The following is a 13712-nucleotide window of genomic DNA, read 5'->3' on the forward strand; positions in this document are numbered from 1 at the left end:
AATCTTTTTTTGGAAAATTTTTTTGGAGTAGTTGGCATTTTTGTAAACATATATACTTTTAAAATAATATATTCCACAATAAATTAAATCTTATGAAAAAAAAAGGGTTTAAAACAATTAGTTCGGTTTAAATTCTTTGAGAAATCTTTATGTTAAAAAATAATTTCAGAAGATGATTAATTTTTGTAACATTTGCTTTGATTATTTGAACCGAATTATTGACAAGCGAATGTCTAAGAAATTGATATTTTTATACTGGACATTGTAAAGGTCCAAATTAAATTTAGAGAATACTTTTTGTACATAGGTGAGTACTTTAATTTATTTCTTGAAATTTAGTTGTATTCAATTGTTTAGAATCCTAAATGGTATACAAAATGCTATACTATCTCCACAAAACCCAAAGATCTGCAAATAGTTAAAAAGTAAAATAGTGTTTTCAAAAATATCATAAATGGTGAAATTTAAACATAAAGTATATGAGAGGGAGGCCTGATATGCTTTGAACTAATGACGTTTTACAATGAGTTGTTATACAAGTAGTTCAGTTCTAAGGCCATTGGTGCGTACTTAGGTCGGTGTAAGTAAACTAAATATAATATAAATTTTTTTTTTCGTTCTAGGTAAAATGGGGCATGAATGATTCTTCTATACTTTCTTTTTGGCATGACGAAATGAAAAATTCAAGTGCAATTTGTGATGTTGAATGGATGGATGCTGAAGATCCATTATTTATTTTGTATACGAGGTTGGCCATCTTATGTTTTTAACCATAATTAATCTTTTCATTTTTTTTAAACTTTCTTTTAGCTTATTACCAGATAAAAGATTTATATTTATTACTATTTTAAATGTACATTTCTTTTACAGAATTTTAATTTTTCAGATAAAAGTTTTTCTTTCTATTTAAAAATATAAATTTATATTCTCTATATGGAACAATATTATATGTAGAATTATATTATGTATAGAATTATATAAGAATTAAAAATAATATGGAATTATTAAAAATATAGAATATAATATTATACCCATTAATTTCACAAAATTATGTGAAATACAATTTTTTGTAACCTGAATGATAATATAGTATCAATCATTTTCCTGCTTTTAAATTTTTGAGGTATATTTTTTTCTTTCCGTAATTCAATTCATTTCAAAGGATTCAGCATTAACCCAAATCAGTTTTCAACAGTTGAAGCAAAATCGAAAGAAATATAGAAAAATTTGAAAGCTAACATACGAGCTATATATTACCTAATGAAACCTGGACAACTGCACAATGTGTAGAAAAATGACTTTTAACTTGTAAAAGAATGAAAATTTTGAATGAAAGTTTATCATTAAAAGTTTATTATGAACAAAAGCATCAAGGAAACAATAAAAAATTTGAACTAAAATTCAAAGTGGTGAGCAAAGAGTGTTCTTAAATACCCTCTTTTTTTACTTATAGCATGTTTTGTTCTATTATTTAAAAAAAATAGCAGTTTTTTGACAATTAGTTTTGTGTTGAATTGTTTCAGTGGTTCAACTGGAAAACCGAAAGGAATTCTACACACAACTGCAGGATACATGGTTTATGCATATACAACGTTTAAGTACATATTTGATTATCATGAAAATGACGTATATTTTTGCACTNTATAGAATTATTAAAAATATAGAATAATAAAATATTGTACCCATTAATTTCACGAAATTATATGTAATACAATATTTTGTAACCCGAATGATAATATAGTATCAATCATTTTCCTGCTTTTAAATTTTTGAAACATATTTTTTTCTTTCGGTAATTCAATTCACTTAAAAAGATTCAGCATTAACCCAAATCAGTTTTCAACAGTTGAAGCAAAATCAAAAGAAATATAGAAAAATTTGAAAGCTAGCATACGAGCTATATATAACCTAATGAAACCTGGACAACTACACAATAAGTAGAAAAATGACTTTTAACTTGTGAAAGAAAAATTCAGCGAAAAATATTTGGACCTGTAGAGCAGTGTTTCCCAAACTTATGACTTTTGTGTACCCTTTTTAAATTTTTCGTAACGCTGTGTACCACTAATTAAAAAATGAATGTATTTTTTACTATAAAAAAATTGCACAAAAATTCAAAATCACAACTGGCTGTTGACACTACTAATTATTAACTGTTAACTTTGCAAAAAATAGCCTATAGAAAAATACGTAATCGTAAATTTTCATGGCTAAGTTTGTTTTTAAATAAAAGTTCTTGAAATGTTCGTTTGTTGCAAGATATTTCGCATAAGAACGTGTACCCCCGCTAAACTGTTCCCGTACCCCTGGGGGTACGCGTACCACACTTTGGGAAACACTGCTGTAGAGGATAACCATTGTTGAGAGAATCAGATTACATCTAGAAGTTGAGAAATTTTATAAAGACAAGGATATAGTTAACATCATAAAGTCTAAAAGGCTACAGTGGTTAGGTGACTTAATAAGAATGAATGAAAGTTAAAGTTTAAGAAAGGTCTTTTTGGAAAAAATAACAAGAAAGAAAAGTGTTGGAAGACCCAGAAAACGAAGGCTTGAGGAAGTTTATCTGGACCTAAAAATCGTGAAAGTTTAAAGAGAAATCTGAAGATCGAAAAGTTGGGAAATGTGTGGTGAGAGAGGTTAAGATCCTTCCAAGTTATAGCGTCAATGAATAAGTGTATAAGTTCAAACAAGCGTGCATTTTCAGAAAACGATACTCTACTATTATAATGGGTAAAAAAGTAGGAAAATATTCATAAAATTTAAAGAATTTTGTATTGTTATTTCATTTTATTTAGTATTACAAACCTTTATTTTTAATTTTTTAAAAAATTGTATTGAGTTTTTGAATGGAAATTTATCATTAAAAGTTCATTATGAACAAAAGCATCAAGGAAACAAAAATAAAAAATGTAAACTGAAATTCAAAATGGTAAGCAAAGAGTGTTCTTAAATACCCCCTTTTTTTTACTTATAGCATGTTTTGTTCATTTATTAAAAAAATGGCAGTTTGTTGACATTTAGTTTTGTGTTGAATTGTTTCAGTGGTTCAACTGGAAAACCAAAAGGAATTCTACACACAACTGCAGGATACATGGTTTATGCATATACAACGTTTAAGTACATATTTGATTATCATGAAAATGACGTATATTTTTGCACTGCAGATATTGGTTGGATTACTGGTCACACTTACGTCACCTATGGACCTTTATTAAATGGTGCTATCTCAGTTATGGTGAGTATTATATTTGCCACATCCAGTTAGATATTACTATATAAGCGTAACCTAGAATTAAAAAATAATGAATATTTATTCTTCAAGTGCTTAAGTCAACGAGTTATAAAAACTGAAACCCGTAAAAACCATTTAGTTTAGTTTTTTTTCTCTCTATCATTCTTAAAAATAGAAATCAGTAAGATTGCATATTAGTATGGGGGAAGTTTTCTGTAATGGTACCTGTGTCAAAATAAAGGCTACATTTTGGCTGCTAGCAGTTAGCAATCAATACTCTGATAAAAAAAATCACAGTTGGGGATTTATTTGAAGGATAAAACTCATAGCAACTCCAGGAAAGCAACAACGATTTTTAAATTTTTTTTTTTTACAAATCATAAACCTTTTATCGTCGTAGTGATTCTAGTTGGCGCAAACAGGAACCTATACGGTACATTACATACGGTATATTTTGGTACATTTCTGCTACTCTTAATTCCATTCCAAGTCTTTAATACAACTGTTACATGTTTTTATTTTATTTAAATTATTTTATTAAATTGAAATGTTTTATATTTTGATCAAATGCTTATATTTAAGTTGTTTTTTTACTACTCATGCTAGGTAATCTCTAATGACTTTTTTTAAAAAAATAATTTTGAAAGCAGTGTTTGGAGAATGAGAAAAAAATTTCTTCAATTGAGTGATTCAGAATTTTTATGACTCTTGTTATTAAACTAAAACTTCTTGTTCTAAAACTTTTTCTTTAATTAACTTTATATAGTTTTTTAGGAAATTTTTTTAGATATTTTATATTTTTTTAACTAAATTTCAATGATGTTTGGATAAGAGTTCATCAATAATTTAACTTTTCAATCAGAGTTTATTTCATTGGTTGTCTAAAACAAAAATGTATTTCAACAGTTTGAAGGCGTTCCATTCTATCCTGATGCTAGTCGTTTTTGGAATGTTATTGACAAGTACAAAGTTAGTTTATTTTATACTGCTCCTACTGCAATACGGGCACTTATGAGATTTAGTGATGACTTTGTCAAAAAGTAAGACATTCTTTTTTACAATTTTTTAATGAAATTAATAAAATTACGAATTGTCGCCTTAATGTTTTATTTTATATTGCTTCCATTCATATATTAATCTATTTTATTCTTTTAATGGATGTTTTTGTTTTACAATTTCATAATTTTTAATATTATGAACTCTGAAAAACATTTGTTATATAATAATTTAATTTAAAAATATATTCCAGTTAATTAAAGATTTTCTATTGCATGTATAATATAGTAGACTGTCATCCCAGTGTTGGGTTGACCATCCAACCGCGATATCTGCTCCTTAACCAAAGCTCAAGGTCATGAAAACAGAGATATGCACAGTAGGCCTTGGCACTCCATGGACTGTCAAACCATTGAATTTAGTTTATATAGTGGACTCAAAGACTTTTTATTGTATACAAGTTGGTTTATTTTTTATTCAAATTATGCAGTCAATTCCGCATTGGGAGACCTACAAAAAACATATTCATTTTAAAATTTTAATAGATTGTTAATTGAAATTTTATAAATAACAAATATGAAAGAAAACCAGAAAGAGCTATTCAAGTTAAATTCTAAAACATTCCGAATTATGAATAGTTCCTGATTTGTACTATAAGCTTTAATGAACTGAGTAAAATAAGAAAGATACTTTATTTTTGTGTTTTTTATTTTTAAAATTGGTTTTCTGATATTGCATGAATTGCTTTGTAAACCCCAGAGTAAAAACTACATTTTATTTCGATAGTGTTATGCATCATTAGACAGAATGCTTATTTTTAGATTGTGAAATTTTTATGTTGTTTCTTTTAAAAAGTAATACACTTGAAGAATACAAAAGCTTTTTTTTTTAAAAAAAAAAACATGTAAAGAGAATTGAAGGTTAAATATTTTGACGCCATCCTTATCTTTTCATCCTAGTTTCATATTTATAAAGTTACAGCTTCGATGCAATTAGACAAATATCAATCAAATGGCGTTTAATCTTATGATACATAAAAGATAACAATATTTATGAGTGTTTTAGACCTGCTTGATACATTACTTAAATAAATGTTTAACTATATTTTTTAGATCAAGCAGGGAAAGTTTGAGATTGTTGGGAAGTGTAGGAGAACCAATCAATCCCGAGGCTTGGCTTTGGTATCACAGAGTTGTGGGAGATGGAAGATCTCCTATTGTGGATACATTCTGGCAAACTGAAACAGTTAAGTTTTTTTTCTAGCTTTAATTATGTAATTGTGGTTTAGTCAAATGCAGTTTTACTTTATTTGCGTCTTATTAGAGCTACACAATTGACTATTGGCGAGGATGTGGGAAACATCCCTGAAGATGATCCCAAGACATTATCACAATTTTGACCCTCTGCAAAAGGGATGGCTCCTCCCTTTTGGTAACCTGCGAAATTGAGCTATAAAACAACTTCATGAAAACTGATACTACTTACCCTCTGTCTCTTTGCATGCTGATCATAGTGGTCACCTACATACTCACTAACCTCTGCCAGTGATGCTTGACTTCGTTCTTATGGGATCAACTTAAATAAATCAATTTAATAAATAATATTTTGTAAAAAATGACTTAAATAATCTTCAGGTGCATTTTTGAAAATACTAGTAAAAAGTGCACCACGTTTTCATAACTAATTGAAATTCATTGTTATAAAAACCCATTTAGGTTTGAACATTGAATTAATTATATTTGCTTTTATATGCTTGCTGTTTGTTGTAAATTACATTGTAAAGAATCACATTATGCACAGAAAGCAAATTTTTCTTAAAGTATGTAAATTTATAATTGCATGTTGCTAAAATATACTACAGTAAATTGCATGTATTAAATATAAAATTGCATGTGTAGAAAAAAACTTTTATCAACAGCCAAAACTAATAGGTTTATAAAAGTGAATTTATTGTATGCATAAATTGATGTTTAATATATTATATTTCATTAAGTTTAAAAACCTTAATCATTCTTTGTGTTTCAATGATGAAAATGATTTTTTTTTCAGGGTGGTATTGTAATCACTCCGCTACCAGGTTGTACGCCTTTGAAACCAGGATCAGCAGTAAGCAGTTTTGTCTTGTATTCTGTTTTTCAATCTGTTTTGAATTTTTTTAAAATACAGCTTACTTAAATGCCCAAATAAAAATTCTCACACAATTAGGTTTTTTACTACAAATATTTATTACTTCAAATCAATTCTGTTATTTGTGCTACCAAAGAATTCCATTTAGAAAGTACATTGAAAATCATAAAACAAGTTATTATCCTTGTCAAAGTCATAATTAAAAACTTAGCTTAGAGATGAGTAGTAAGAAGGAATATTCTCGGAATATTGGAACTACAATGTTTCTGGTATGCCCAGATAACTTTACACAATTCAAATATAATTAAGTATAAATATTTTAATAAATAAGACCGTTAAATAAACTTTATTTAGAAACGAAAAATGATTTTTAAATTTGACCCTCAATTTTTTATTATTATTTTTTTAATTGTGATCTTGAAACTCTGTAAAATATCCAAGCCGTTGGATGCTATAAACTACATATATAACATACTAGTATATATTATTCCTCTCAACATAGAAAATACCAGCTTTATTGATTTTACTTTTATTGTTATCAACCTAAAAAGTGTGCGGTATTGATTCTGCAATTTCTAAAATCACGGAAATGGAGAAATTTGATTAAATTTAATAAAATAAGATTTTGTAGTGCTTATTTCAGCGCTTAAAATTCTTAAATATAAAAAATCATTTGCACAAAAAACACCTTCAAAAAGGCTGTTGAAAAATCGTTGTCGAGAAATTTATATATATTGATATAAATAATTAAATTAAGTTAAAATAAAACAAAATAAAATTTTAAAAAGTGAAATAAAAAACAGAATCAAATTTTATTGAAGTCTCATTTTTTTAAAATCAATTTTATAGTCTTCTATTCTCGAATTGAATTAAAAATTGTCCTCTATAGAGTTTCCTATAGCAATTTTAAACTTTCTCATGATATGCTTAAGCTTTCTTAAATTTACTTTCAGAATGTTTGAACTCTCTTAAACTTGCTACTAATATGAGATATCATGTTCCTATTTGATAATTGTATAAAATGAGTGTAACTTTAAGTTTACTCTTTCCTAGACATTTCCTTTCTTTGGAGTTATGCCGAAACTTTTGACTGAAGAGGGAAAAGAGATTAATGGAGAAGGAGAGGGATATTTGGTAAGTGTTTATATATCTAAGAACTTTTTTTAATTAAAAAAAGTTCTTTTAGTTAAAAAAAATATTTTTCCTTAAAAAGACATTTTGATAAAATTCCATCCTATCTTTGAATTATTTACATGCCTTAAGTTCAAATATATCAAATTTTTGGCAGTTTTAGACTCCCTTTTTATGTTAGCAAAAATAAACAAATACCAAACTATACGGAAGTTAGGTGCTTCAATATGTGAATGGCCCCTAAGTAGTACTTCATTTATGAAGAGTAAATATTTAATGTATAAATAAATTTTAGAAAGTCAATTGTATTCCGGTGATGTTTCCTTAATTAATAAAATTTTTTGTTACGATTAAATCCCGAAGTGTCCTTTACGATTAATTCGTGAATAATAATCCGCTATATTTCTTTTGTTAAAAAAAAAAACATATGTAAGAATGTTTTTTATGAAAATGAAAACAGAAATGCAAAACTTATACAGTAGTATAAATTTTTTTAGACATGAATATTAATGTAGCATGCTATATTTCTTTAAAAAGGATTTTAGTCTATATAATTCCCAGCAAGCATCCTTTGTCTTGATCACTTTGATTGTAATGCTATTTAATGTGTGGTAATTTACTTATGGATAACGAAATATTTCACTTTATCTTATTTAATTTTAAAGTTTATTTGCTGTGATGGCATCAATTTAAATAAATGCTGAAACGCAATATTAAAAAAAAAAAATTATCTCTACTAATGTAATATGTAGCAAAATTAAAATTGTCTTTGAAAACAAAAGTTGAAGAGTATTTAAAAAAAACCCTGCTGACTTGGGAACTTTTTTTAAAATTTTATATCCAACAGCAGAGGTGTTTCAAAATAATGTAAGTCAGAAATAGAATCGGTCAATCGGTCATAAAATAAATCAATAAGTTATCTTTAGTAATTATTTAATGAGGAAATATCTATAACTGGAATGACTTTTACAGGTTTTTGATAGACCATGGCCAGGAATGATGCGAAGCATTTATGGCTCTCAAGAACGTTATGAAACTACATATTTCAAAAAATTTCCAGGCTTCTACTGTACAGGCGATGGTAAGATTGAATCTCAAAAATTTATGTTATATGATTTAGAGAGCTTCGGAAGAATCTAGCAATTTGTTTAACCTTCAATATTTATTATAAAACATTAAAATATACAATATGTCTTATAATAATTATCAGACTGTTATGAAACAAATGTAGTATTACTGTAATAATTTTTATATTCATTGTAAAACAGTGGGTCAAAAACTATGCACATCTAGTTTTGTGTTGTAAAACTCAGACCTTTTTTTTTAGAAACCATATTAACTAGACTGATTTAAAATTATTTTTATTCATCTTTTATTGTTATTCACTAAGGTTTATTAAACTTTTTAATTCTTTTTTACTTAGCTATTAATTTGCAACAACTAACGAGCATAGTTTTTTTACTTCATTTTTATAAACATTATTGTCACGGTGCGTAGCGTTTTTAAAAAGTTCTTATTTTCGATATTTAAAAGCCCTTAAAGTTGCTTTTTTCATTGGGTGTTTTTAAAAAGTGCTTAATTTTCCCTTTTCAAACATTAGATTTTTTTTTCTCCTCTGCCATGCCGATTTTCGCCACGTATTATGCAAAAGNAATAAATCAATAAGTTATCTTTAGTAATTATTTAATGAGGAAATATCTATAATTAGAATGACTTTTACAGGTTTTTGATAGACCATGGCCAGGAATGATGCGAAGCATTTATGGCTCTCAAGAACGTTATGAAACTACATATTTCAAAAAATTTCCAGGCTTCTACTGTACAGGCGATGGTAAGATTGAATCTCAAAAATTTATGTTTTACAATTTAGAGTGCTTCGGAAGAATCTAGTAATTTGTTTAACCTTCAATATTTATTATAAAACATTAAAATATACAATATGTCTTATAATAATATTCAGACTGTTATGAAACAAATGTAATATTACTGTAATAATTTTATAATCATTGTAAAACAGTGGGTCAAAAACGATGCACATCTAGTTTTGTGTTGTAAAACTATGACCTTTTTTTTAGAAACTATATTAACTAAACTGATTTAAAATTATTTTTATTCATCCTTTATTGTTATTCATTAAGGTTAAACTTTTTAATTCTTTTTTACTTAGCTATTAATTTGCAACAACTAACGTGCATAGTTTTTTACTTCATTTTTATAAACATTATAGATATAAAATATTAAATTTTTTAATTAATTGGTATAAAGATTATTTATAATTAAATCTGTATTTTATTAATAATTTTTATAAAGATTATAGAAATGTATATTAAGCTATACTTCATAAAGTAAACATTGTATAACACACAGATGCTATTGTGATCTGTTAACTATTGTCACACATAAGCCCATATTTTTCAATGATAAAGATTTTGTGCATTGGCTTCCATGTAAATAACAATGTGTTTTTCATATGTAGGAGCTAAGAGAGATAGCGATGGATATTTGTGGATAACTGGTCGTGTGGATGATATGCTTAATGTTTCTGGCCATCTGTTGTCTACTGCTGCGGTTGAATCAGCTCTTATCACTCATCAAGATGTATCTGAAACGGCAGTTGTATCAACTCCTCATCCAGTTAAAGGAGAATGTCTGTACTGCTTCATCACCCTCAAAGAGGTAGAGTAACATTTTAAATGTCCTTCTTTACTAAATAAATGCAACGGCTTTTTACTATGAGGTAAGAAGCTATTGCATTTATTGCAATGGCTTTTAAAATATTCTAAAAACATTCTGCTGCTGCATTAAACTGCTTTTAAAACATTCAATTCCTAAATGATACATTCCCAGTTTGAATTATTCATTTATTATATTTGTTTCTTCTCATTCTCAATGTAATTTCAGCGAGGATACAACCAAGCAATGGCTAATAAGGTTGTATTTATGAGGCATGCAATCTCTTCTGCATTTTGTTAAAGCTTTCTGCATTTGCATCACATTTTCTGCCTTTCCGCTTTGCATTTTAAAAATATACTAAAATTGAGCATCTTCTTATGTAAACACGTGTGTATCGGGGTAGGATCTCATGTTTTGCTCAATGTCATAAAATCTCTCAAATTTGCGTAAAAAAGAGGGTGTTGTTAAAGGTGGAAGAAATGTCTCATTAACGAGATTTTGCATAAGTAACGAAATTTAAATTTTTAGATTAGCGGAACTGCCAGAAAATTTTGACAGAATATAAATTAATTCGCGGAAATCCATGAATCAATTTATAATCCGACTCAGCAAATTAGTGGAAGAATCACATGCCTTACTTTATTTCATTTAAGGAACACTACATTCCAATAACTGTACTCTAGATTCTTTGAATCAGGAATAAAAAGTTCTGCATTTTAAGTAATTTCTTCTGCAATTTTATACTCTTAAAAAAAAATAATAATAACCGACGGCAGGAATGATGATGTATTAAGATTAAAAAAAAAAAAGATTATATATATAAGTTGTGGTTTAGAATCATATATTCATGTTTTCTATACGACATAATTCTTAAATTTTGTACGATTTATATCAATTTTCACACAATAGTTTCTTTCTCTAAACACATCTTGGTGTATTTATAAAATAGATCTGTTGAAGGTTCTTCAAAGTTTTGTGAAAGATAATTGATAGGCTTTATAAATGCATGTTCTATATTCCACTGCAAAAATTAATCGAATCGTTTTCTTTAAAAATTGTGTTCTTTTACTATCTAAATTTTTTTAAGAGACTGAGAAATAGCAAGACACTTTTCAAAAATTATTTTTCAATGAAGATTACAAAATTTGAAAGCTAATTTACACATTTTTTCTCCTATAAAATATTACTGTAGAGATTTCTTGTAAAAAAATTTAGAAACCTACATTTTGCGTCTGCTTTTTTGCATTTTCAACAGTCTAACACATTGTAAGTACTATATTAATGTCTTGTTCTGAAATTAAGAAACAGATAAATACTATGTAATCTTAGTTAAATGTTTGCATGTTTATGGTGGTTTCTTTTTTAATTCATTTAGCAAAAGTCAAAGGTAAAATATTATTATCAAACAAATTTAATTTTGATTGGTAACAGAAAATAGATGACAAACCTGTCCGTGAATTTTAAACAACTTGACAAACCTGAAAAAAATTTATTTATAATAATTTTGATTTTCGACTTAATTTAATATTATTTCACTTCACTAATAATATCTTACTCTGAATGATAATTTACATTATTTTTTTTTATTTGTATTCATTTACTCATTTATTTTTTATTTCTTAACAGGGAAGAGAATACAATGAAAAAGTTGGAAAAGAATTGAAAGAAAAAGGTAAATATTTTGATTTAATCATTTTGCTAAAAATATTTTAATGTATTTTTACCATTTTGTTGTTATTCTATTTCAATGTTTGCTTATTTCTATTTTAAATTATAGCGTATAAACCTTAAATATCTAAGTCCATTTTATTAACCTCTGTAAATTAACCCCTTCTCTTTCGGCTTTGCATGCCATGTGACGAAGAGAAAAATTTCATCATTGAAATTGAATTCCTCGCTACTTATGTCTTAAATCATGTGATTGTCTTTTATTTCTGAATATTGCTAAGACATGACGCAACTAGTCACACTTTCTTCAAAATTTTTGTAGTGAGATTTCCCGCCTTGAATTGAAATCAAAATCCTTTTATACTTTCTGTAATTTTGCTTTAATTAGTGTTGTACCGTGAAACCTCTCGGAAGCGACCACTCTCAGTTCCACAGTAAATGGTTATTGATGGAGGTTGGCCATTCTTAGAGGTTACCTCCATCGACTTCAAAATTGTTATCGAAGGTACATGATTCTTCGCAAACGATTTTAATTTTAGTGTGTGATTTTCTCTGTGCGGAAATGCCACTTTTGTTGACGTCGTGCAAAGACGGATCTATGAATAAAATTCAATGTCTATAAAAATTTTCCCAACTGATATAATTATGTGTAAAATTTAATTTACCAATTACAGGGATGCTACTTGCAAAATATCAAATTGTCTCACCAGAAATTGCATTTCGTCTCAGTTAAAATCTCTTTTTGGCTCAGTTTGTCTCAGCTAAAATTATTTTTTTCACTCAGTTTATCTCAGCTAAAATGATTATTAATCAGTTTGATAACAATATAAAGATAATTTTCAGGATCCATAAAACCATTANAGATGAGAAGAGGTTTGTTTGTTTGATATGCTTGTTTTTTCTAAGATAATTTTTTTTTTCGAATTTAATTTTCAACTTTAAAAGTAAATCATTGATAGCCTCATCTTTAGTGCATTCTGACTGCAACATGAGGTTGTATCGCCAAAAAGAGCTCCCTAAATAAGAGCCTCATACAACTATTTTTAATTTTGATATTTTTTCATTATTTGACCTTTTCCACATTTGGTGCATACGTTTGCCCGGTAGCTGGGAGAGGTTTTAATGGTCTCTCCTAAAGGTTTTCTTCAAAACAAAGTCTATGAAAAAAATTCTGTGCCTCCCAAAGGTGGTTGTATATAGAGGTGGTCTTTCCTAGAAGTTTCACTGTATTAGTGAATTAATGTTAGTGAAAAATGTGATTTTTACACTCTGATGCTCTAGACCAGGGATGGGGAACCAATGGCACGTGTGTCATTTATGGCACGCCACATTATATTTTGGGCACGCTACCGATCACGAAGTTCACTGTGAAGCAATTTACCAATTAAATTAAAATTCACAAAAACAAACATAAAAAATAAACGATTATTAACAAAAAAATTACAATTAATGTCAAAAACAATTAATTACCATAAAAAACAAGCTAACAATAAATGACTAGCAAAAAAAATTAACAGACCGGCTTAAAATAACATCTTACAACCTAATATAAGATATTTGTCATCTAAACTGCAACAACAGAAGTCACATTGATGTTACTTTAAGTTGAATTATGTGTATAACTGAGACATTGCGAAATGTATTCTTTTTCATAGTAAATAAAGAGTTTTGAGTTGATAGTATTTAGTGTTATTATTTTCCCAATAATCACGAAGTCAAAATTATTTGACGGCACGTCTATGACCAAATTGAACAATTTTTTTAGAAAAAATGGCACGTTGGTGCATAAAGGTTCGCCACCCCTGCTCTAGACTTATTACTGTCTTAACGGTAAGGTTAAATAACTATTTTCTAAAATATTTTTTTACTAATTTTAATAATT

The 13712-nt window shown here is 27.5% G+C and overlaps 1 protein-coding gene across 1 annotated transcript in view; it reads left to right on the forward strand.

Annotated features, from left to right (window-relative positions):
- LOC107442272 (acetyl-coenzyme A synthetase, cytoplasmic) overlaps window positions 1-13712 on the forward strand; it is a 37382-nt gene that overhangs the window by 18268 nt on the left and 5402 nt on the right. The window contains exons 7-15 of the mRNA XM_043041584.2: window positions 624-748; window positions 3046-3238; window positions 4142-4275; window positions 5344-5476; window positions 6281-6337; window positions 7412-7492; window positions 8462-8570; window positions 9966-10165; window positions 11789-11834. Of these exons, the coding sequence (XP_042897518.1) occupies window positions 624-748; window positions 3046-3238; window positions 4142-4275; window positions 5344-5476; window positions 6281-6337; window positions 7412-7492; window positions 8462-8570; window positions 9966-10165; window positions 11789-11834 (1078 nt within the window). The remainder of the gene's footprint in view (window positions 1-623; window positions 749-3045; window positions 3239-4141; window positions 4276-5343; window positions 5477-6280; window positions 6338-7411; window positions 7493-8461; window positions 8571-9965; window positions 10166-11788; window positions 11835-13712) is intronic.

Source organism: Parasteatoda tepidariorum, chromosome 4, assembly GCF_043381705.1.
Source record: "Parasteatoda tepidariorum isolate YZ-2023 chromosome 4, CAS_Ptep_4.0, whole genome shotgun sequence".
In the NCBI taxonomy this organism is placed as follows: domain Eukaryota; kingdom Metazoa; phylum Arthropoda; class Arachnida; order Araneae; family Theridiidae; genus Parasteatoda; species Parasteatoda tepidariorum.